The following is a 25,081-nucleotide window of genomic DNA, read 5'->3' as shown; positions in this document are numbered from 1 at the left end:
TATCTGTCACTGAAAATCCAAAGAAAACCTGCACAAGGATCAAGGATTTTACTTATTATCTCCATGTCCTTAAAAACCAAATTAAGTATCTATTGCACATGTAAGTAGGAATGATATTCAAAATATGTATTCGTCAGCACAGAAAGCCAGGGCACCATGGACCAATGAGAAAGGTACTGATGAGTCCAACTGAATATCAGCCCTGCATATAAGCTGTGATATAAATGCTCATTAAGAAAATTTTAAATTTGCACATACACTTACGGTTACAAATTATTTGAAGTCCCAAATAACTTGGTTTGTCTACACTTAAAGTATCATATAAATACATCTGTTCTTAAAAGTATAGTATTGTGGTAAAAAGGAAGTAAGTTTTAATGTATAATGTTAAGGCTATTCTTCAAGTTTAGAAAGGTATTAAAGGCTCCTACAAAAGAATGTGGGCTAATCAATAGTAACTTAAAGAAACACTCTAATTTCCTTGAGTGTGCAATGGAAGTGAATCGACGACAATTTAGACCAATTTCTACTCAAACTCTATAGAGGTTTCACCTCAGAGACCATATATAGTAACTCAATTCTTTATTTTATAAGCTCTCTAGGTTGGAGGTTTTCAATAATGATTATACTGAGGACTGGTATATTTATAACAAAATTTTACGCTGCAAAGGATGGCCTATTTTTTTAAACAATATTTGGTATCTTGTGTGCTGCCTGTCAGTTTATTGCCTCTTAGTTCCATATTCACCCTGCAATATATGCTCTATGATAACAGAATTCCTTTCAGCATTTCTTCTTTTAAAATAAACATGAAACTGTTTAGCTTTCTCAACAGACAGCACAGAAGGGACATTGCAAGAGAAAGGGGGTCTGCTCTCCTGTGGTTTCCAGTTGCTGCAGAGTGGGTCAGTAGTTTGGGTGTAAGGACATCCAGTAGAACTCTGCTCAGTCATATGCCCAGAACATGAAGTCCCTCAGCAAACTTGCAGCCTCAGCAATTCATCCTGGAGATGGCTTTTCCACAGCCTTGTTAACATGGAAACCAGCACCCTAAAGACTTCATGCCAGTACTGATGCACCAATCCTCTCTGTAAGCTCCACACAGCTCACCCACACTCCTCAAATAGTTCTCACCAACCCATGCTTCCCCTTAAGGCCCCTATATGGCATGCCTCCACTCCAAAGGTTTGACTTCCAACCATGCTAAACACAGGAGAAAAACTTTGTCACCATGATTTATTTGAAGAATTCTTGAACGTGACAAAAAAAAGAGCATGATATATAAAAGAAAAAAAAAGATGAACCAGGCTTAAATTTAAAACATTTGTACTTCTAAAGACATCACTGACACAAAAGGAGGAGTAGGAAGATCTAGAAATCAGTCCCTTCACCAAAGTAAAAACTGAGCCACAAAGAGTAATTGGAATGAACTATTTTAGAACTACAGAACATTATAAGATACACTTATAACAACCAGGGAAATGCTTCAAAGGAGAAGTATTAAATTAGTTTAGCAAGTGGTTAGCTATAAGATCAAAGAACAAAATTTTGTCTTTGTATCCATTGACAACAGCTAAAAATAAACAAGTTGAAAGAGATACAATAACAACAAAATATAAAGTACCTAGGAATAAATCTAACCAAAAATTTTAAAAGATCTTTTGGAGAAAAGATACAATCATCCTGAAACACATCTAAAAAGACCTAATTACATAGACCATAGATAGGAAAATGCTATCATAAAACTATCAATCATTCCTTAATTTATCTACAGATTCTATGCAATCTCCATCATAAGTCCAACAAGGTTTTTGAAGAACTTGAAAAAAAACTTTAAAATTTATATTAAAGAATAAAAGTAACAAAAAGAGCCACAATACTTTGAAGAAAAGGTGAAGGCTGAGTTGCCCTACCAGATATTCTAATTCAATGATTACGGTTTTTAAGACAGTATGGTATTGGCCTAGGGATAAAGAAATTGATTGATGGAAATAGAATACACAACTCAGAGACACATCCAAGCATATATGGAAATAGGTGGCACTACAGATCAATGAGGAAAGGATAGATCATTTAATAAGTGGTCCTGGGACCTTTGGCTATCAATGTAGGGAAGATGAAATTGAATTCCTACCACCTACCACACAAAAGTGTCAGTTCTCAATGGATTCAATAGTTACAGCAAACTTTTAAAAGTTTTAGAAAGATATACAGGAAAACTTTAAAAAAAAACCTCACAGTACAAGAAGAATCTAAAAACAGAACCCAAAAGCACTAATCACTTTTTAAAACTGGATAAAATCACCAACATTAAAATTAAGGATTTCTGTTCAAAGGGCACTATAGAGAAAGCAAAAAGATACAAATTTGAAGGAGAAACTCCAAAACATATAAATGGCAAAAGATACAGAAAAATATAAAGAACTCCTTACTAATCATTTTCATAAAAGACAAACTGTCTAATAGAAAAAAAGACAAAAGCTATAATATAAAGAGGGAATACAAATGGCAAATAATGAAATCTGTCAAAAGATATTTTGCCTCATTGGTAATATAGGTGAGCTCACAAACTAAAACCAGAATAGTATTTTATATACTGGACTGGCAAAAACTAAGACTGATAATACCAAATTTAGAGGGAAAGGAATGCTGCTAGGAATTTACATTGGTGTAATCACGTTTATTCCTAAGCTTATAGAACAACTGCATACATTACCATCTAGCATTATATTTCTAGCTACATACTCTAGAGAAAGTTCTGGATGTGCACACTAGAAGACATATAAAAGAACATTTAAGGCAACATTGTTCAAAAGAGCAAAAAACCTTTCAACAATTCAGAGATTCATTGACAGAAGACTAGAACACTTAAACTGTGGTATTTTATTAAATGTAACATTATTTCACAGTGAAAATGAACCAAAGCTACATCCATCCAAATCAATGACTCTTAAGAACAAAGCTGAGTTAAAAAAAAAAAAAAAGGCAAGATGAAGAAGAGTTCACAGTATACCATTTTTATAAAGCTCAAAAATAATAAAGTAACAACAAAAATTTCATGGCAAAAATTATTCCTTAAAACATCAAAGGAATTCACTTTTTAGGGGTGAGCAGGATAGTAAGACATTCATAGGCAGTATATCTCAAAAGTAGTGTTGATAATGTTCTATTTCTGAGATTGGACAAAGGGTTCACCAATGTATACTGTTCATCATAATTCACATATCTATTACATATTTTCTTTTCTATGTGTCAAAAAAACCCCACTAGTTTTTATTAAGTTACATAAACCTATGTCCCAAATTGGAAATCCCTTGTAACATGAGAGCACTAGCTAAAACAAATAAAATACTTCATATTCTAAATCCACCATTGTTTAGAAGCTATAAATTTAGCCTTTTCCTACATAGTGTTAGACATCTACTTTTGCCACAAGCTTAGTATATTTATTTGGACCAAAGTTGATAAACGTCTCAGATTTTAAGAACTCCTCTTAGGGTTAATTTACATACATATATAAATTTGTCTTAATCATTATGATTATTGAGGTAGTTATTAGGTCAGAAGCCTTCACACTAACAATTAGCTCCTGGAGGGGGAAGTCTACAATGAACCACCAGTTTTGTTTGTTTTCCAAAGCTACCAACAACTCTAATCAATGACCAGAATCAGATCTTTAACTACAATTTTAATTGTTTCAAATCTAAAAACCTGTAAATTGTTTTTCTCCTCACAACAATGCATGAACAACGTAGTGCTTATGAGGAGGGAAAAACAGCACTTCATTTTCCATACTACAAACGTAGGGTTATATTATATATATAATATGTATAATTAATTAAAGCAGGGTAACCATAAAATAAAAAGGCATAAGAAATTTTTTTTTTCAAACTTGTGAATCACAGCTTCCAATAATGTGACCTGGCTGAGAACACAGACATAGCAACAGAATGAGGAGACCACAGTATAAGATGCAATTATACCAAAGGACAGCAATAACTACAGATAAGAAAAATCTCCATATGCAGGGTTTTATACAGATTCTTTGGGGGTGGTTATGTCTCTTTACCTTTACCTACAATTAGATACTATAATTACTACCAAACACATTCTCGTTTGAAAAACTAGAAGCTATACATATTAATACTGTACATCAGACCTGTATAAGTTACAAAACTCTTTAAAAATCCTAGCCAAAATGCCAAATATACGTAAATTTTTTAGTAAGGACTGTTAGAAATTATCTGTATCATTTAAAAAAACTTAAAATGTATGTATGTGTTTACATGCAAAATTAATTTATAAGGATATTCTGGACTTCTAAAATTAAAGTCAAAGAAAACTAACTGCTTAAACCAAACAACAGTAGGTCTTTCAATGGATGTAGTTTCTGAAGAATCTTGCCATCACTAGCAGGGATACAAAGGGAAAAAGAAAAAGAAATAAATAACCTCCACAATAAAAAGTCTGGTTTATGTCAGTGTTGAAGAGAAGGGTCATTAATTCTGTCTGTTTCATGTTTCAGGGGAGGGGCAGGGAGCCCTTAGCTTCTCCCTGCCCCCTGATTCATCTCCACCTGTTGGGTTAAAATTTTGGTGACAGACAACTGCTACCTATCAGCAGAGAAGACGCAGTTTGCTCTACTTTTCTAATATGCAGGCTGTTTCCTCTGCACCCCTCTGTCCCCCAACTCCACAGGAAAGGCCTGCTATGTGAGGGAATAGCTGGATAAATTTAATTCAGGTGAAGTATTAGGAGGCCCACTGAACCCAAAGGCATGTCTTTCAATCCAGATTTCATGTTTTGAGGTTCCCATTTATCTTTGCCCTATGTCTTTTTCTCTACTGATTCCAAACCCAGATGGGTTGATAAACAGGTGTTATTTACTGGTTCTCCCCAACCCCAACAGTCAAGTTTTTGTAAGTTAAAAGGTGTCTTATGCTTCAGAAATCCTCAAAATATTAAAAACTATGTTTTCTAGTTTTTTTTTCATTCTGTGACACATTTTTGTCAGTATATATAGGGGACAGGTAATAGTAGTGGCAATCCATCTTTCCCCCGTTAAATTTACTCTCCGCCCCAACCAACACTATATTCACATACACAACTACCTACACATACAGAGATACAAACACACCACCTTCCCACTCTCTACAATTTGTGCCCACACTTTGTAACAAAAAGAAATTGAGGAAATCTATTGCACCACTTAAGAAACAACACCAGCTGAAAAATAGCAGTTCAGTGTTTCTATATTGCTAAAAACATAAAGAAAAAGAAAAGAGGCACACCAAGAAAACATTGATGTGGGGATTAGAAGAGAAAGAGAAAGAAGAAAAAAATACCTACCGTTCTCTCAGTGGTTTTTATAACAAAGGTTGATGAATGACTCTTGCTTGTTAATACTTGCTTCACATATCTGTGTCTTTTCATTTTTCCAATATTTCATTTCTTTTACCACATGAAAAGAGTTATAGATGATATAAAAGAGTCATATTCACTACACCATATTAAAGGATACAGCTAACCAAAAAAGGGCAAAACTTACACCATGTAAAGTTCTCTCCTCACGATTTCCAAAGTACAACCTCCAGTGCTTGGGTCTTTAAGAACTGGCATACTCATTTGTATATCTGGGCAAAAGCCATGTAAATTCCATATTTTCTCAGATTGTGAAATTTAACACTACAGAAAACTGACTGCCTAATCCTGAATCTTTTTACTGCCAAAAATTCTGTCAGTGCTAGCAAAACAAAATAAAACAAAACAAAAACATTGGTTTTGCCTAATATTTACATCTATATGACTAATTTAACTCTTCAGATTCATTAGATAAATTCTTAAATGGAGTTATACATTAAAAAGGGGTTAGAATACTTTCCCAAACAGGAAAAACTTCAACTTTAATCAAAAGAGTAAAATCAGCTGAAAAAATTAGAAATCATGACTTGATCTTCAAACTCTGTCTCAGCAGAAGTTGAACTGTTGGAAACTCAGCAACTTCCTGGACTTTGTACTTAAGTTTCCCCAAAGTATAATAGAGGGCCAAAAACAAAACATTATCTAGTGAACATGGAATGTCACAGTTGACTACATAATTATTTCAAAGAAGTATAAGTACTGTCTCTTTAAAATGCAGTACTTTGGCATCCCTTAAGTATTTTGGATTAAAGATCTGGCATGAAGATTACTTAAATTCTTTCCAAACCTCAATCACTTTTCACTTGAAATAGACTTTCAGCTCACTATAAGCAAAAAAAAAAAAAAAAAAAAAAAAAAAAAAAAGTGGGTTTTTTGGCCAGATAACTTAGTTTTTTTTTAATTCCAAGAATTTTCTTTATCAGGCTGTTTTTGGATCTTGTATTTGTCATTATTACAAATCCTAAAACTCAAAAAATAAAAGAGAATTTTATTTACAACACACTGCTTAACTATCCTAAGTAGTGCCATAGATCAGAACGATCAGAAAAGGCCAGAATTCAGTATCATCTATTCTTCGTCAAAAAAAAGACAGAATTTCAATGCTGAAAATACAAGGTTATAATTTTTTTTTAAAGTACTTTAGAGTTGCCAGGGACCTTAGAGAGTAACTAAGTCCAAGGATCTTCATCAAGAATCAGTGAATCTACAGGAATGGGCTAGAGGAGGTCCATAAGCCTCCTCAAACTGTATGCACAATTTGAAGTAAATGATGTGCTCATGAACATTCTTCTTGGACAAGTGTATATGGCTTTCATCAAACTCTCAGTCAACGTGCCACCCCACCCCAACCCCCAAGAAAGGTTCACAAGCCACTTCCCAAGGTCACATCAATACTAAGTGTTGGAGCCAGGTCTCTTGCATAGTTCCTCTTCTTTCTAACCACACCCACCTTGTTCATGTCCTCCACAGAACAATCAAGGTGTAAGAGCTTCATAACTATGCCTAATCTCTTTCATCTTACACATTGCCAAAATACCTCTTGATATTCATTTAAACAATTCAAATATATAAACTATTTTCTTCTTCCACCTGTGCTCATGTCAGCAAGTCACCTTATGGTATGTCTTACTTCTTTTAGTAAATGAATTTAAGGCAATATCTTACTTATATATATATTTTTTACTCTTTTGTTGCAGGGAGAGAATAAAACTGAATACAATTAAAGAGAAAAGAAAAAAATTATAAAAGTATTCTTGCTTTGTGCTGCATACTAATTACACCATGTATCAAAGGCTTCACAAAGAGAATCCCCATTGCTTTAAGCCTAGTGTAGTACTAACACATTCAGAGGAAAGACAGAAACCACCAGAAGAGGAAGGATAAGGAAAGAACTTTTAGGAGAGGAACATGGGCAGCAACAAGGAACAACATCAGCAAAATAAGAGCTAAATATTCCAGTCACCAGGAGGCAGGATTTCTTTTAACCCCTAAGATAAAGTTGGAAAAGAAAGGCAAGATAATGACTGATAATGATGAATAAAACTAGCCACATATGAATTTGCCACTAGCTGCATTTTCCATTTATGTCTCTTATATGAATAAGTAATGTTAGTGTTTTTGTTTACAATAAAAGTAAAATATCTTCACATATATTTAATCTTCATAATCAATACATGTTTTTTTAGAGGGTTATAAAAATGTTCCAAAATTGTGGTGATGACTGTGCAACTGTGAATATACTAAAAATCACTGAATTATACAATTTATTTTTTTTTTTGCATTTCTAGTTCTTTTTTTTCTCTTTTTTCTATTGAGGTATATAGTCAGTTTACCATGTTGTATCCATTTCTGGTGTAGAGCACAATTCTTCAGTCATACATGAATATACATATATTCATTTCCATATTCTTTTTCATCATAAGCTACTGTAAGATATTGAATATATTTCCCTGTGCTATACAGTATAAACTTGTTTATCTATTTTATATATACCAGTCAGTATCTGCAAATCTCAAACTTCCAGTTTATCCCTTCCCACCCTCCTCCCCGCTGGCAACCACAAGTCTGTGTTCTATATCTGTGAGTCTGTTTCTGTTTTATATATAAGTTCAGGAATTATACACTTTAAATGGATGAGTTGTATGGTATGTGAATTATAACTCAATAAAGATTTTTTTAAGTGAAAAAAAAGTGCAAAATGTAAAAAGAAAAATAAGGCCAAGTGCAATTTATCTCAGGAATGCAAAGCTCATTCAAAACTCCAAAGTCAATGTAATTCACCATATTAACAGTCTAAAGAAGAAAAAACACATGATCATATCAATTTATACAGTTGATAATATCCCAAATCCATTCTTGGTTTAAAAAAATAAACAGAAAACTACGAATAGAATGGAAGTTCCCTAGTCTATTAAGGGCATCTACAAAAATAACCTACAGCTAACCATACTTAACTATGAAAGACTAAATGTTTTAGAGATAGGAAAGTAGGTAAGGATGTCCACGCTCATCACTCCCACTTAAAATCATACTGAAAGTCCTAACCAGTACAATTTAAGGCAATAAAAATAAGTGTTACAGATTGGAAAGGAAAAAATTAAATGTTTCCTATTTGCAGACAACATTATTGTGTACACAATCCCAATGAATCCACAGAAAAGCTCCTAGAACTAATAAGTAAGTTTAGCGGATATAAGGTAAACAAAAATCTATCATGTTTCTATACAGTACTAGCAATGAATAGAAACTGAAATTTAAAAAAAACATCATTCATAACAGCTCCAAAAATATTAAATATTTAGATATAAATCTAAGAAAACATGAGCAGAATATGAATGCTGAAAACTACAAAACACTGATGAAGGGAATTTTAAAAAGACCAAAATTATAGATATATGTATTCTATGGATGGAAAATTCAACATAGCAGAGTTGTCAATTCTCCCCAAGTTAATTAATAAGGATTATCTGTAAATACAGATAAGCTGACTCTAAAATCAATATGGAAAGGCAAAGGAAGTAGAATAGCCAAAACAATTTTGAAAACTTATTTAGTTGTCATTTTCTGCAGTAGAATGTAAGCTATAGAATGTAAGAATGTTGCCACCATACTAGACTGTGAGCTCTGTATTAACCAATGTATCCTAGTACTGTGCTTGCATGCATGAATAAAAGTCTGCTAATTTGGGGGCTACAGAGAAAAAAAGTAACTGCTGTTCTCAGATTTAATTCTTATCCATTCATGGATGCTACAGCAAAATACCATAGACTGCTGGTTTATAGACAACAGAACTTCTTTCTTATAGTTTTAGAAGCTGGGAAGTTTACAATCAAGGCACTAGCAGATTCAGGGTCTGGTGAGAGCCTGCTTCCTGTCTTTTCACTGTGTCCTCACAGGCAGATGGCATGAGAAAGCTCCTATGGGCCTCTTTCATAAGGGCATTAATCCCATTCATGAGGGCTCCACACACAATCTAAGCACCTGTCAAAGGCTCCACCTCCAAATAGTATCACACTGGGGATCAAGTTTCACATATGAATTTTAGGGGGGACACAAACATTCAGTCTATAGCATTAGTCTAATGTATGAGTGCAGTCTGGTGAGCTATTATTTCTATGAACCTTTCTCTCTCCAAGCCATTTCTCCTACAAATTATTCTCTCCTTATACTTTTTAGTTGCTAACCTTACATACTTATCTGAATGCTACTTTGAAACTATAAATGCATTGAAAGTGAATTTGTGTGACTTTCACAATACCTGCATACAAGGTAAACACTCAGTAAATTTTTATTTTTTAAACTAACAATATTGGCATACAGTTATACAGTTTTTACTGTATGTATAGATTTGTGTAACTACCAGCACAATTGAGGCAATATAAAGTTGTACTATCCCCCAAAAAACTCCATCATGTAACCTCTTTGTAATTATCCCTCCCCTAATCCCCATAAAGCACTGAAATTAGAAGAGGAAAATGACCTATAACTCATTCTGGCTAGAATAAACTTCAACGTACAAGCAGAAACAGATAGAGCATTTCATTTCTTGTCTCCAAATCCTCAACCCTCCTTAGTATCTACAGAAAAGTTTTAATTCTTTATCTTCACAATTTGGACCCAAATTATTTTTCCAACATTATTTCCTACTACCCTTTTCACAACTAGGAGAAATACATATGGCTTTAGCATACCTGCAACCCACTTCCATTTCTTTGACAGAGCCTTTGTTCTAACCCTGACTGAAGCAGTAGCCTGACGTGGCCATACTTATATTTCATGGTCTTGCCCCTCAGTCAATACTGATTAAATTGGACTGCTGATAAAATATGAACAAATTAATATGTAGGCTGAGACAATCAGATTCCCAGGATTTTTAAATAGAAGACTTAGAGAATGAGTCAGTCAAACAATGGCAGATAAATCATGCACAATTGGGACAGCTGTATAGGGCTTTTGCTGGTAGAAATCATGCACTGAACAATCCAGAGACAGAAAAGAGATAAGAAAAAAACATACATCTCTAGAAAGGTAGAGAAACCACTATTCCAGGTAATCTGTAGCCCAAGTATATTTTCTTTTCTTTTTTTTTCCCTTTATTTATTTATTTATTTATTTATTTATTTATTTACTTACATATATTTTATTTTCTATCTTCAGAATGTGCACAAGACATCTTTTATATGCCTACAATAAAACCTTCTTCATTTAAGGTAGCTTAAGTGGGCTTCTGTTCCTTAAAACTAACATATGAACCCTAACATATTAGCCAAACTGTACTCTTTTTCACACATTCTCTACCTTCCTGCCTCTGTGCTCTGGATAGCTATATACACATCTTATCTTTTTTTTTTAAATTTTTATTGAACTATAGTTGATTTACAATGGTGTACAGCAAAGTGATTCAGTTATACATATATAATGTCTTTCAGGTTATTTTCCATTATAGGTTATTATAAGATACTGATTATAGTTCCCTGTGCTATACAGTAGGGCCTCGTTGTTTATCTATTTTATATATAGTAGTGTATATCTGCTAATTCCAAACTCCTGATTTATTCCTCTGCCCGCCCCCCGCTCTCCCCTTTGGTAACCATAAATTTGTTTTTTATGCCACATCTTACCTTTCAAAGTAAAAACTAAATTGGTTACACATTCTTAGAACTGTATTACACCAAATATAAAAAGTTTCTACTTTTGTGCACCAAATGATACTATCAAGAAAGTATAAAGACAAGTCATAGAATAGGAGAAAATATGTAATTTGTTTTACTAGTTAGAACAGCTAAAGAAAATATTTACTTCACAAGTAGAAAAAGCATGAAGGATACAAACTGGCAACAGCATTAAGGCAATACTTACAAAGTTCGATACTTCTTTAACACTCTCAATTGCAGATGCTGTGTCATGGATTTTACCACAATCTATACGTTAGTCCTTTAAATATGGACTGTTTTGCAAACACACTGTTAACAAAAGAGTTGTAGGCTTCACCAAAATTAAATTGATATAGCTAGGTCTAACCAAAAAAGACTAAATTCAGGGGTGGCAGACCCTCACATCACTAACTTTACTAAATCCTTCAAGAGAGTACCAGAGGTGAGATCATTTATGGTTGTTTATTTAAACTTCAACTATTTACATATTACGTGTCTATTTGCCTGGGGATTAATCTATTACACCTAGAATATTAGAATACTACAGTTAACATACAACTGAACTTGCTTAGTTGGCTTCCTATTTCAGCGATAGTTCCCCTCCAATGTTCAACTCTTCAGTCCTATCTTACATTGGCCCAAATGATTTCTCTCCCACAGAAACATCTCCCAGAGACAGGTACCAAACATACTTTGAGAAATGGTACCACTACTTTCAGAGTGACAACTTCAAAGGTTCCAATCATTTGGCTATGTAAGTCCTGGTACTTTTTAAAAAGCATTTAATCCAATAAATCTTTGCATTCCTATATATAAACAGCTCTACATATCTACGCAAAGACAAAAAAGCAAAAAAGATGTGCTTCCTATCTGCAGGGAGTTTGCACCTTAGCAGAAGAGACACATATACATACAAGTAATTATGGAAGTCTCAATACTTGGTCTTTTTTTTTTTTTTTTACAAAAAACACCTTTATTGTGGTATGATTCCTGTACAGTAAACTACACATATTTCAGATGTACAATTTCTATACTTTGTCTTTACCTCATTTAGTCTTCAAAAATGGGTGATGATTCTTCCACTATTCATTTTTAAGAAGCAATGTATAGAACTTGTGTTGTATTGGAGGTAAAGACTTGATTTTATCACAACTTTACTCTCACAGGGTTTTCCCTGAAGTTGTTTCCTTTCTGATCCACGACAGCTACAAACTAAAAGGTATTAAATAAATAAGATACAAGGTTGTGATGTACAGCATAGGAATTATAGCCAATTTTTATAATAACTTTAAATGGAATATATAAAAATATTGAATCACTATGTTGTACATCTGAAACTAGTATAATATTGTAAATCATCTATATTTCAATTCGGTGGGGGAGGGGGGGACGGGGGACTGGCCTAACAGCTATTCTGGCTCTTTCTCCCTCATCAAATTCCTTATAAAACATGGTAGACATAATTTTTCACATGATTCTCCATTTTTGTATCATCCCATTTCCCTCAAAACAAAAACCAGATTCAAAGTTTACATTCATGAGAGCTTCACAAAAAGGCTACTGTGAGCTACCTCTTCTGACAGGGACTGAATTTAATGTTGTTTACATCAACAATCTGGCTATCTCATTTTAATAAAGAGACTGACAAGGACCAATAAACTACCACGAATGTACCCAAGCCTCAGTTTCTCAAGTCCCAAATCATCTGCTACACTGCTATAAGAGTCACTGTTCTAAAACACAATCTTAAGCATGTTGCCCTTGTTTTCAAAATCCATCAAAGGTCTATGCACTGCCACCTCTCATGGAATCCATTCAAACTACTTAGTTCTAACATACAAACTCCTTCATAATTTAGCCCCAACCTTTTTGCCTCAGTTTCTGACACTCCACCTCACCAACCCTAAGAGTAGTCATACTGAGTATCTCCAGTCCCAAAAGTGCTGTGCTATTTCACATATAATTCTGCATATGCTGTTACGTGCCTGTGCTGGCCTCAGCCTCATTCCAATCCAAACCCTCCTCATAAGCAAAGAAACAAGCATTCATGTTTCATCTACTGTGAAGAATTCCCTAACTTCTCATCCCAGAGTCAATCACTTCTTCAGTGCTACTGATGCATCCCTGTATTTTCTTTTCTAACACTAATCAGGTAATATTGTAAGTACTGATTTACATGATTCTCTCATCTTAAGTTTATTAATAAAATAGAGTATCTAATTTCTTAGCACCTCGTATAACAGGGTTTACAGCATCTGCTGAATGAATAAATGGTAAGAAAATGGCAAACTAACTTATAAGAACTGTTTATGCTTAGTTTAGAGGATCCAAAAACAAACAAAAAGATTCAGTAGCAATCTTTAAGTTTCTGAAGAGTGGTTACATAAAAGAACTGACTTGTTCTTTGTGGCTCTAAAGGGCAAATTAGGACCAGGCACATTACAAAGAGATACACTGTGCTTCCACATAAAGAACCTTCTAACAATTAATATCCTCAATAGGCTGCCTTAAGGAAACTGAGCTCCTTATTAGTGAAAGAATTCAAGCAGAGGCTAAACAACATCTCAGATGCCTAAAGTCTCTAAGAATAAAGAGGCAGACACTCTTAGTTTTAGGGTTATTGTTATTTTGTTTTGTTTGGTTGACATTTTGTTCATCTGACCTGAACTGAAGGTATGCAGCAGCATAGCTGAAATACCTCTCCTGACAGAGGTAACTTTTTTTTTCACATGGTGTTATGTATGGTTCCATCAAATGGACAACTAAATCAAAACATTGTATTTCTTATATAGGAGAAAAACAATCTTACTTCCTCATTAAAATGTATAGCTGGTTGTTACTTCAATCAAGAACATTTTACAGTGGTTATCTTCTAAAATTTTTCCTTCATGTGGTATAATTCTCAGTTATTTTATTAGTATGCCCAATTTTCAAAGTTAATCACCGTCCTAGCATTGCAATCTCGACAGTATTAATGTGCTTCTGGAAGAATATCACAAAGATGGACATCTCTGGTTGTACATTCAATTACTGTGCTGATTATCTTATACAAATATTATCTATCAAAAGTTTTATTTTATTAGTCTTTAGATAACAGATTTTGGTGCTTGATACCCAATTATGAGTCACAACAAATCTTTTGTTTTCCGAACAACACACAAGGATTATCAATCTCTTTAATTCTAGGTAGTACCAATGAAATTAAAAAGTCAATCCAATAGGAGTGAAGTGAGAAGTGTCGAGAGCCATACAAGCAAACAAAGCGACTTACATTTTATTGCTTCTCAAAAACACAGAAATACTCAGTTGAGATCTTTCACTGACATAAAACTTCAATAACTTACCTTCAAACCTAAATTTCTATACGATATATATTCCTGATATTGAACAATTAATTTTCTCCTCATGGGCAAAAGAGATTTACTTATTTGCTAGATTTACCATGGTGCTTGTAGGAGAAATCTGCCTCTTAGCACTAGAGCTCAGGTAAGAATACCTGGTGTAAAACTGTATATTGCATTTATCTTACACTCTGATACATGTGCTTTTTAATATGTGAATCTGTCATACTAACAACCTAAATTTTTAAAGTCTAAATTAAATCTTACATATACAACCTGTCATTAAAAATATTTCCGTTGCACAATATAACCTATTAGGAAGCCATGAGGGGATGGGGATATTAGGGGAAGAAGCTGCTATCTTTAAGAAGTTGCTAGACACATCCACAAAGGCATCAAGGTAAGTAGAGTAGAAAAATAAACATGGAATTAATCTGTAGTAATACTCTGAAGCCCACAGGCCAATTACAGAGCTAACTTCCAGCTAATATTTATTCTCTCCAGCAATTTTTCTCTGTATAAATCTGTTCAAACTCTCTTAACAGTTTCTCCTGCCTCTAGTCAAACCTTCAAAAACCTGATTTTATCTTTTTTTTTCCATTTTAGCTGAAATAGTATAAAAATAAAGCATTTATAGTTAGTTTTATTTTATATTCTCTGTCTTACATTTCAAAAGCAGATAATATGAGTATTTTATGTTTTTCTAACAACAACAAAACCCCACTATACTGTTGTAGTCTTTGAATAACTTTATCCTGGGATAAGAGCAGAAAAGTATTTCCCCTACTTAACTAGAAAATGACTACAAACAGTCTAGATGAAAACCAGATTTGGAAATTCTAAGTGTATGATGAGTAGTCATATATTACAGTATTTGGAAAAATATGAGAAAATAGCACAGAATCTGATTTCAAAACTATCATGTACAGTTCCAAACTTAAAATGTTTAATCCGTGTGGGGTTAGGGACAGGGAGAAAGAAATATTTTTTAACCAAGAAATGTACCCCAAAATAAAATTCAAATTAGAAAGAAAATGAAAAGTCAAATTAAAAGGTAAATTAAACATATTATCAAGTTTACTCTCAAACTAGCTCTAAGTAGGAACATGAGTTGTAGCTTGGTTTTCTAAGGTAAACTTCTCTTAATTGCAGGAAAGAGCCTGCTGAAAACCCAGACAGTCACATGGGTTTTCCTCTCTTGTTTTTGCCACAGAAATAAGAAGTGCAAGAAAGGCTGAAGCAGCAAATTCTGGAGAGGGGATAAGCCATGTGCAACGTGCAGGATTTTTTCTTAAAGGCATGGAAAAGAATTATAACTACCAGTGGAAGGAAGGAAAATTAATACTTTTTTTTATAAACTATAAATAAGGAGAGGTAAAGTTATGACTGCACGTTGAAGAGACCTGAATAAAGGCTTTGTAATTAAACTTTTCACATAACAGGTAAGCATGGCTATCTAGACCACATAAAAGAAAGTAAAAGACCTCTCCCACTAATGAAAAGGAAACAGATTTAATTAAGCAGAGATAATTTCTCAACCTAGTGAAAGTTAGCAAAATACTTCTACATTTGTATTTATATCTATTCTTTACTGTTTCTCTATACTCATCAATTACATAGTATCCAAATATGACCCAATTCTAATCAATAAAGCAATCTGAGCTATAAATGTATGTTGTACCTTCTTTCAGTTATTACCTGAGTAGACCTGCTTATTGATAATTACAGCTGACCCTTGAACAACCCAGGGATTAGGAGCACCCTCCCTCCACACAGTCAAAATTCCAAGTATAACTTTACAGTCTGCCCTCCGTATCTGTGGTCTGCATCCACGGATTTAATCAATCAAGGATGGTGTAGGACTGCAGTATTTACTATTGAAAAAAATCCACGTATAAATAGACCAACGCAGCTCAAACCCCTGTTGTTCATGGACGGGTGAACTGTATTTCACTAATTATAGTCTGGGAGCCACCTGCATCAGAATCACTTGAGAATCCTTGTTAAATATATGGATTCCTGTTCGGCTCCACCCAAGAGCTACCGAATCAAGGCGAGGAAGACCACCTCAAGGAATCTGCATTCCTAACCCCTACCCCGCGCCCCCCCTCCCCCGATAATTTTAAACACTAATGTTCAATGTTCAATAATTACTGACTAGGGTCTAAGTATCTACCAACCAGAACCACCTGGGGACATCTTTTATTGTAGCTAATAGTGTTCCTAAGGAATAAGCCAACTCAAAAAGGTTTGGCTTTCCCTTTCTGAATAGTACATTTAGAGATAGGTAACAGATGTATCACCTCTAAAATCTCCAAATGTTTCCACTTTTCCCTAAAGCTTTCCTACCACAGCATACTAAGTATAAAATGTATGAGTAAGCCAAGTTAAATATTTCTTGAATTTAAACTTAAAAAGTGGCTTTGCCTCCCTGTAAAAATTCCTTAAAACAATAAGATACAAATATTTTAATCTTTCTCAACATTCCCTCCTTTCAGTTTCTTCTCTGATTTGCTTTTTAGTCAAAGCTTCAAGACTTCTGGAAAGTTTATACCACCAAACCAGAGTCCATTTTAACACCCATACAATCCCAAATACAAATTAAATTTTAAAATCTACTACACAAGTTGTGCAATGTTTCTTCAGGTAGTACACAAAAAATTCATTCCAATCTCTTCCTTTCTTTAAAACACTGCATTTCAGTGATGGAGTTGGGGGAAGGGGCTGTGGTGGTCTTCTGCAGTTTGGATAAAAACACTGGAATCTTCACCATATGCCACATAATAAATACAAGGCACTTAGAATATTACCTCATTTAGCCCTCATGACAATCCCACGAGGCAGGTTATTACTATTATCCCCATTTTACAAATGAGTTGCCTGAGGTCCAGAGAGGTCAAGTAACTTGTCCATAATCACCCAGCTAGTAAGCTAATTCAAACCCAGGCAGTCTATCTCTAGAATCACCAACTTTAACCACCACACTGTAGCCTATGGTTTGAAGATGCCACCTGCCAAAAGCAAGTCCCTCGAATCTGACTAGGTAGGGGTTGTGAATTCAAGAGAATCTAATTTGTTTAAATGTGCTTTTAGGTGATTTTGACAAAGGCCAGGAACTACTGCACTAGGCTATTAGTTCTCCAATGTGGAACACTGGCAACCTTTGAGAAATAACTCATGATCTAAAGTCTCAAATTCCAGTTCACTGATTAACTAGAATTTACTTATTATTCTATTCTCTCTTTCCTACTCCAAAAAAAATGATAAGGAAAAAAAAATCTACGATTTGCTAAAGAAAAAAAAAAAAGAGCTGCTTCTCTGTACTTCTACATATGAGAAACTAACAAATCACTGATGTTTAGCATGTTCAAGGTAGAATATAATGCGGAAGGGGATATTTCTATGTCTGGCAACCTTCTCATTTTAAAGATAAAAAACATGCTTTTTAAAAAAGCATCCTCTTTAACTCAGTTCACATTTATCGTATTTAGCCAACAAATATTTGAAGTCTACAAAAGTGAGTGCAAAAGAATTGTGCAATATCACGGTGTACTGGAGCTAAAAGGGACTCTGAATCTCCTAATTTCACAGATGAGGAAGCTGAAGTCTAGAAATTTAATGATTTGCCCAAGGTCACACATTACTTAATGTGTAGGGCAAGCTACCCAGGACAAAAGCCAAGGTTCTTATCTCTCAAGCCAGTAGTATTTTCACTACACCAAAAGCTACATTTCCATTCATAAACTTCTTACAATTCAAAGAAATCAACATATTAGCTCCAAACCCTAAGAATCACATGTATAGTTCAGTCTGATTTTTTAATTAATTATCTGACTCTGGGAAAATAACTATAAAATAAAAATAAACCCTACCCTTCTTATGTCACAAGAATATTTCAAGAATCAAAAAAAGAAAAACACCTTGTAAAGGAAACTATGAAAATAATTTTGGAAAAACTGAAATTATGTAGAATTAAGATATATTTTTACATTTTTTTCTAGAGGCAAATAGGTATTGGTTGTTAAAACTACTGAATGTTGCCATAAATACTCTGAACTGAAAAAGCCTTGAAAACCATTGCTCTAGATCACCTGAGGAACAATTCATTACCATGTCTAACTCATTTCCAATATTAAACTAATACCACCTCACTAGGTGATGTCTAACCAATAAAAGATTTCTCTGATGACAGCATCACTGATTTCCCATAGAGTATTAAAGGGTGAATACAGTGATTCTTGAAATTCCTTCTACTTTAAACATTTCTGATTTTATAGTAAAACACAACTGCTCCCCAAATAAAACTCTTCTCGTAAATATCTCTAAGCCAAATAAAATATAAAGTTTAACTAGTAGTAATGTACAAATGTTGGTTTCTTAGTTGTGACAAATATACCACAGTTATGTGGTGCTGACAACAGAGGAACTGTTAAAGGGGTATACCAGAACTCTGTGTAGTACCTTTTCAACTTTTCTGTAAATACAAAACTATTCTAAAATTAAAAGCAGTTAAAAAAATAAAAAGTAAATCTCCATGTCCATTTTGAATTGTTCAGAAAATTTCTACTAAACAACTCCAAGTTAATATTAGAATAATAGTCTGCTTTGCTTCCTGGCGTTTATTGTTAAACAGTCAATTTAGTTTAGCACTTCAAAATAATATGTTTGAATGCTTAAAATTATCTTCATCCTACAAAAATTGGAGTTTACCAGTATTTTCTACTTTATTTATATTTAAATGATCACATCGCACACCTTAAAACCATGAATGAACTTCTAAGGTGAAGTCTCTGAACCAATGCTGTATTTCCAATGGTTTAGTGTAGATATCTAGAGTTTCATGGTTGGTTAGTTTGTTTTTTAAGAAAATGCTGGATCTGAGTAGGGGAGAGGGTCAAACACAAACAAAAGATTAAAAAAAAAACTCTTCAGCCATTAGCTCCCCAATCTAATATTATAATGGGTAGCTTCACAACACTCTAAAATCCTAAGACTCTTATTTTTATTCTAGAGCAATTAATTACACATTCTTTTCAGCTCTTTAAAATTTTAAACATCTTAATTACATTAATATATTATTAATATATAAGTAATGTCCAGCAGAGTTTCGTTAGTGACACATTAATGAATATTTTGCATTTATTTTTATAATCTTTGTATTAACAAAAAGTTAATATTCAGATCAAGATACTTCTCATTCTCCTTATAATTATAACACACCTGCATTAAAGAACTGTTTGCTTTGGGGAGCTATAAAAATCTTAATACTCATCAGAAGTTTTATATTTTGCCTTTTCTTTATTGAGATGCTGAAAAGGGATTTTTTTTGAGAAACTGGTCTTGAAACTGTAGTTTTTTATTTCAGTTGACTGGGAGGAATACACATTGCAAATATAGGAGCCCTATCTGACACAGGTCTATGATGGCTCAGTCACGTGAATTATGATTTAGTCAACTAGTATAAATTCTGAGTAGGAAAAAAAAATGTGGTTGATTTTTTTGTTTCTGAGAGCCTTAAATTAAGAAAAATTATAAATGTTAGGAATCTTTAATTCTCAATATCATAATAAAAAGAACAAATATTCTCAACAATTTTCATGCTGGAGAGCATGAAGACTGCCTAGATATGAAAAGAAATCACTAAATGAGCCTTTAGTCTTCCCTATTCAGCCTACCTGTAGTAAAAAGAGCTCCATAAATAAATTTTTTTGCAACAACATTTAGGAAGTTTCAGAAGTCAGTAATTACAGGGAAAACTACATGGATCTCTGTTCCAGCACCTATAAAGTCAATTTTCTTTTCAAATAGAAGGAAAAAAACTTCAGTACTTTCTTCCTTACCTTAGCTATGTCCTTTTAAGCCACTAAATTCTTGTGATTCACCATGAAGACTTTGTAAAAAGCTATCAACACTATGAGACAGACAGACAGATAGATACCCATGTTTCTAAATAACAGTAATTCTACCAGTGCAATCTGAACAAGCCTCAAAAGTATTGAATGGCTTTTAAAAATACATCTATAAAGAGTGTATCAACTTAAAAAATAAACAACTATAGTCTGAAAACAATTAAGATATAAATATGCTATAAACAAAGTTCCACTATATAGCACAGGGAACTATAGTCAATATGTTGTAATAACCTATAATGGAAAAAAATACGAAAAATAATGTTTAATTGAATCACTATGCTGTACACCAGAAACTAACACAACATTGTAAATCAACAATACTTCAATAAAAATAAATAAATAGATAAAAGACATGAATTTCCTTTAAGGACACATAAAAATGGTTTAAAGCTACTTTACTTTCAAAATACAGTAATAAACAGATCCTTGAGGAACAAAAGCTAGCCTGGAAACACAAGAGTTTTTGTTTGACTTTCATCTTCTTCTCACTGCTGAGTTGGGGACAGTGGAGGGTAGTGGTACTCACCTAGTATTTCAAAACTTACATAGACAGGAAAGGGCCAAGGATCTAAGGGAATGTTACCTCAAGGCTCCCAAAGTCAAGTCACCATAAACACAGAGAGATGCCCAGGTGAAGTGGAGGCAAGCCCCCAACAGGGACTGAAATACAACTCACTTCATCTGGAAGGGAGGGCAAGCCGGAGATAATGAGGGCAGTCCCATCCTGGACCAAATTCCTTTTTCTTCTACATTATTTCTACCGTACTCAGTGAAGCTACTATCAAAAATGTGTTCTGATTGAATATAATTCTGTAGTAATGTAGATACATTACTATAAAATGTTCTCCTCTCTTTACTTATGTTAAAACAAACACGAAAATATTCTTTTTAAATATTTGTTACGGACATTTTGCCCAGTTAAGGGAAAGAGAAGAAGTGTAAAGAAGGTAAAGATAGAGAGGATAATCAGATGGGAAAGAAAAGAGTCGCAGGTGAACAGAAGTTATGATCGAATTCCTGGACTGAAAATCAGAAATTCTGGTTCTAATCCCAGCTCTGCCATTAGCTAACTAAACTACCTTCTTTAGACAGATTCTTCACCAAAAAATGAAGTGAGGGCAGAGGTTGCACCCAAGAACAAGAATGCATCCTAGAAAAAGGTATCACCAAAGGAAACCCTCACCTGGGCTTCAGAATTAAGAATGACAACTGTACACAGGAAGGAAAAAAAAACCTCTTAGGTTGTAGGAACAAGGGAAATTGCCGATCATTTTGTCTAGGGGTGGAAGATTTGTTCAAAAGTAGCCTACCTAGGAAAAAGTAAAGAGAGAGAGTCCATGAAAGTTGTCACTTCAACACAATCTGAGTGGGATTCTTCATACTAGCACTATGTATTGTAAGTAGATTTAGAAATGAATGTCAGTCTCTGCCTTTAAGGTTTTCAGAATCCAGTTAAGGTTTTGACTAAATGCTACAAGAAAAACTGTGCCTCTGTCTGATTTTGCCCTTTCCCAAGAATGTTATATAAAAGGAAGAAAAGACACCTAGAATCCTGACATTCAGATCTCAAAAATGAAGCTTAGAGAAATTGAATTCCGGCACCTAAGTTTACTGACTTCATATCCAGTGCTCTGATACACATGAAAAGTGTGGCCATATGAACGTCAACCAGCTATGTTAATTAAAGTCCTATTAGTCTACAGGTTAAGACAATTTTCTAGAATTATACCAAAATTCCTGCCTACTGTTATTAATCTAAAAGCTTCTTATAATAGATTTGCTTTGTTATTCTTCAAATATTGCAATACATGTATAGTATCTGTCTTCAAACTTAATCCCCACTAGCCTGCACTCCACCTCCAAGTCATGGACCACTGCTTAAATCACCTCTATTCCCAATGGGTGGCACAGAGCAAGTTCTGGGTACTGGTTCAATCAGTGCTCTCCAAAGCCCCTTCCAGGTCTGAAACTGCCTGACACCTGACATCAAAACATGACCAATAAACAGCCAAAGGTTTCACAAAGTCACAAATATGTAAACTTAACTTACGAGCTTTTAAAATATTGCCACCACAAGCTTTAAGTATATCTTTGCAACTGTGGGCACAAATTCATATCTAACTACTATATATTTTGTCCTATGAGTAAGACGTAAGTAGGATTTCCCAATTTGATTTAAACAACTTCATAATTTCTTTGTAAGTTTATACAAGCAGGAAAAATAAGGGATAATAAAGTGGAAAAAGGAATAAGAAGTTGCAATCACAAAATATGCATCCGAACTGTATAATTCTCTAAAAGTTGAGCTGTAGAATATGTTTTTCTCTTATTTCTGGTTTTTGTAAAGATCTCTGAAAAGGGAACAAAAACAGAGGAGAAAGAACTTCGAAAGGGAGGATTTTACAGGTTGGGAACAATTTCCTATTTGCCTGGAGACCTTAAAAAAAAAAGTGTTAAAATCTGACTCAAAGGAAATTTTTTCATTAACAATGTGCATTAAGATGAGTATTTCCTAACTGCTTACTTATCCTTATCAAAGCCCCATTCTGAAATCTGCAATGTCCAGCACCACAATTTAATTTCAAAAACGGCAGATAAAATCACATATACATACAACATCATAAAATACTTAAAACTTGCTTTAAAAAAGTAGAGGCCTATCTGGCAAAAAGTAAAGAGGGATTTTCTAGATAAAACGTCATAGTAATTTGGCTATATAGGCTGGGCACAAATTCTAAACACCATTTTAATAAAGGCCACTGAAACAAACTGTTTAACACTATGAAACACAACCATTTCTAATTTCAAGAATTCCCAAACTACTTGAATGGATTTGGACGCCACGCAAATAGCTGTGCAAAATGACTTCCCTTTCTTTCACAACCGCACCCCTACACACATACCACAACCCCCCCCCGCCCCGGGAATCCTTGTAGTACAATTAAACCAAAAAAAAAAAAAAAAAAAAATGGGGACAAAGGTTGTCTGTTTTTCCGGAAAAGGCAAAACTGTAGATGGCACCAACACGCTGGCAGGACAGGACCTGAATACACAGAAACCAGGTGTGATTGGCAGGTATAGCCTCCAGTGGACAAGGGAACAGAAAGATTCGCTCCTCACCGCACTCACAACTTCTATACAGATCCACAACACAATGCAGACCCAGTTCCTCTTCCCCGGGTGACAAATCAAAGCTCAGTCCTAACTCCAGCGAGAGCCGGCGCGGAGGCGGCCCCCACCCTCTCTCCGCCAGCTCCGGGCCTCGGCCTCGGCCCGGGCCCCGGCCCCGGCCCGGAACCCGCCCCGAGCCCCGGCGTAGCCTGCGCTGTACCTGGCAAAGAAGTCGGCGAAGCCGCCACTCCGTCGAGCCCGGGCGGAGGTCCCCGCGGGCCCCTGCTCCGCGGCAGGCGAGGGCACCGGCGGCCCCGCCGGGGGCAGGTGGTCGCGGGCGCTCTTGCGGTGGCTCACCTCGAACGTATTCCGAGAGTTCGAGTGAACGTCGGAGAAGCCGAGTTGCTGCTTGGCGCCCTCGCCCCCGCTAGTCCTCTCGGCCGAGGTGACGGGGGACGCGCCCTCTGCGGGACTCCCGGCGCCAGCTCCTGGCGGCTCCGAGAACTCGCTGCCGCTGCCATCGCTGGCCGGGCTGCCCCCCGAGCCGCTGCCCTCTCCCTCGGGCTCGTCAGCGTCCGCCGCCGCCAGGCAGCAGCTCCGCAGCGGGTCCTCGAGTGGCGCGGCCCAGTCGTACGGGCTGCCCGCGCCGTCCGCGTCCTCGTCGGCCGACTCCTCCAGGCGGAGGCGGTGGTGGCGGGGTTCCCGGCCGCCGGCGAGGGCCAACCTGCGAGCCTCCTCCAGGTCGCGACAGTCCTGGCCCGGCAGAAAGCCCGAGTCCCCGTTGGTCATGCCCCCGTGCCGCGCCGCGCGGGCATCCGCCGCCTCCTCGCCGCGGTGCCTGGAGCCCGCGTCCGGCGGGCTGGCGTCCGAGCGCGGCGCTGCCAAGGGCGGCGGAACGCGGGGCTGGCCGGCGGGGAGCGGACAGTAGCACAGCCCGGGCTCCAGCTGCCCCCCGTCCGCTGCGAGGTAACGCCGAAGGATCTCCTGAGGCGGCGGCATCTCCTCCTCCTCCTCCTCCTCCTCCTCCGGGGGCTCCACAGAGCCGACGCCTCCGCCAAAGCCGCCCGTGGCTCGAATCATCTTCCCGTCCAGGCCCGCGCGCTCGGGCGCCGGCACAGGGGGCAACTTGGGGTTTCTCCCCGAGCAGGCTCCGGCATCCTCCGGACCCACCATCTGGGACCGGCCGAGCGCCGCCCAAGGAGGCGGCGGAAGACTCCCCGGCGCAGGCTCGGCCCAGGAAGAGCCCTGGGTGTAGGGACCGCGGCGGCTGCCGCCGCAACGTTCCCAGACCCACCCCTCCCTCCCAGGGTTCGGGCAGTTGCGGGAGGGCGGGCACGCGCCTGGGCTCGCGCACGCGCAAAAGCCTGACCCGTCAAGCCCCGACCTGGAGATTCCGCGAACCATAGAGACGGTAGCTAGAGAGACCGGCTCCGTAATACTCGGACGGCCAATCTGGGATCAGCCGTCTGGATGGTGGAGGCTGGTTGGCCCAGTCTGTACAAGACAGCGCTTACAGAAGTACGGGTATGGCTCGCTTAGCAAAAATTCACTTGACGTACTTAATTTATGGGAGTAGAATGCAGGCTGTAAGCCCTTCCAGCTCTAGTTGGTTACCACTCGACTATATACTTTTACATCTACC

At 36.4% G+C, this 25,081-nt stretch overlaps 1 protein-coding gene across 3 annotated transcripts in view; it reads right to left on the bottom strand.

Moving 5' to 3' along the window:
* TBC1D12 (TBC1 domain family member 12) overlaps positions 1-24,755 on the bottom strand; it is a 74,507-nt gene extending 49,752 nt beyond the window's left edge. Inside the window, exon 1 of one of the 3 annotated variants that reach the window (XM_064488236.1) lies at positions 23,660-24,755. In XM_064488236.1, the coding sequence (XP_064344306.1) occupies positions 23,660-24,612 (953 nt within the window). In that variant the 5' untranslated portion in view covers positions 24,613-24,755. The remainder of the gene's footprint in view (positions 1-23,659) is intronic. The other 2 variants (XM_031461413.2, XM_031461412.2) reach the window with 2 other exon arrangements.
* Between the last annotated feature and the right edge of the window lie 326 nt (positions 24,756-25,081).

The sequence above is a fragment of the Camelus dromedarius genome, chromosome 8 (assembly GCF_036321535.1).
Source record: "Camelus dromedarius isolate mCamDro1 chromosome 8, mCamDro1.pat, whole genome shotgun sequence".
Lineage (NCBI taxonomy): Eukaryota > Metazoa > Chordata > Mammalia > Artiodactyla > Camelidae > Camelus > Camelus dromedarius.
This window is presented reverse-complemented; position numbering and strand designations above follow the sequence as displayed.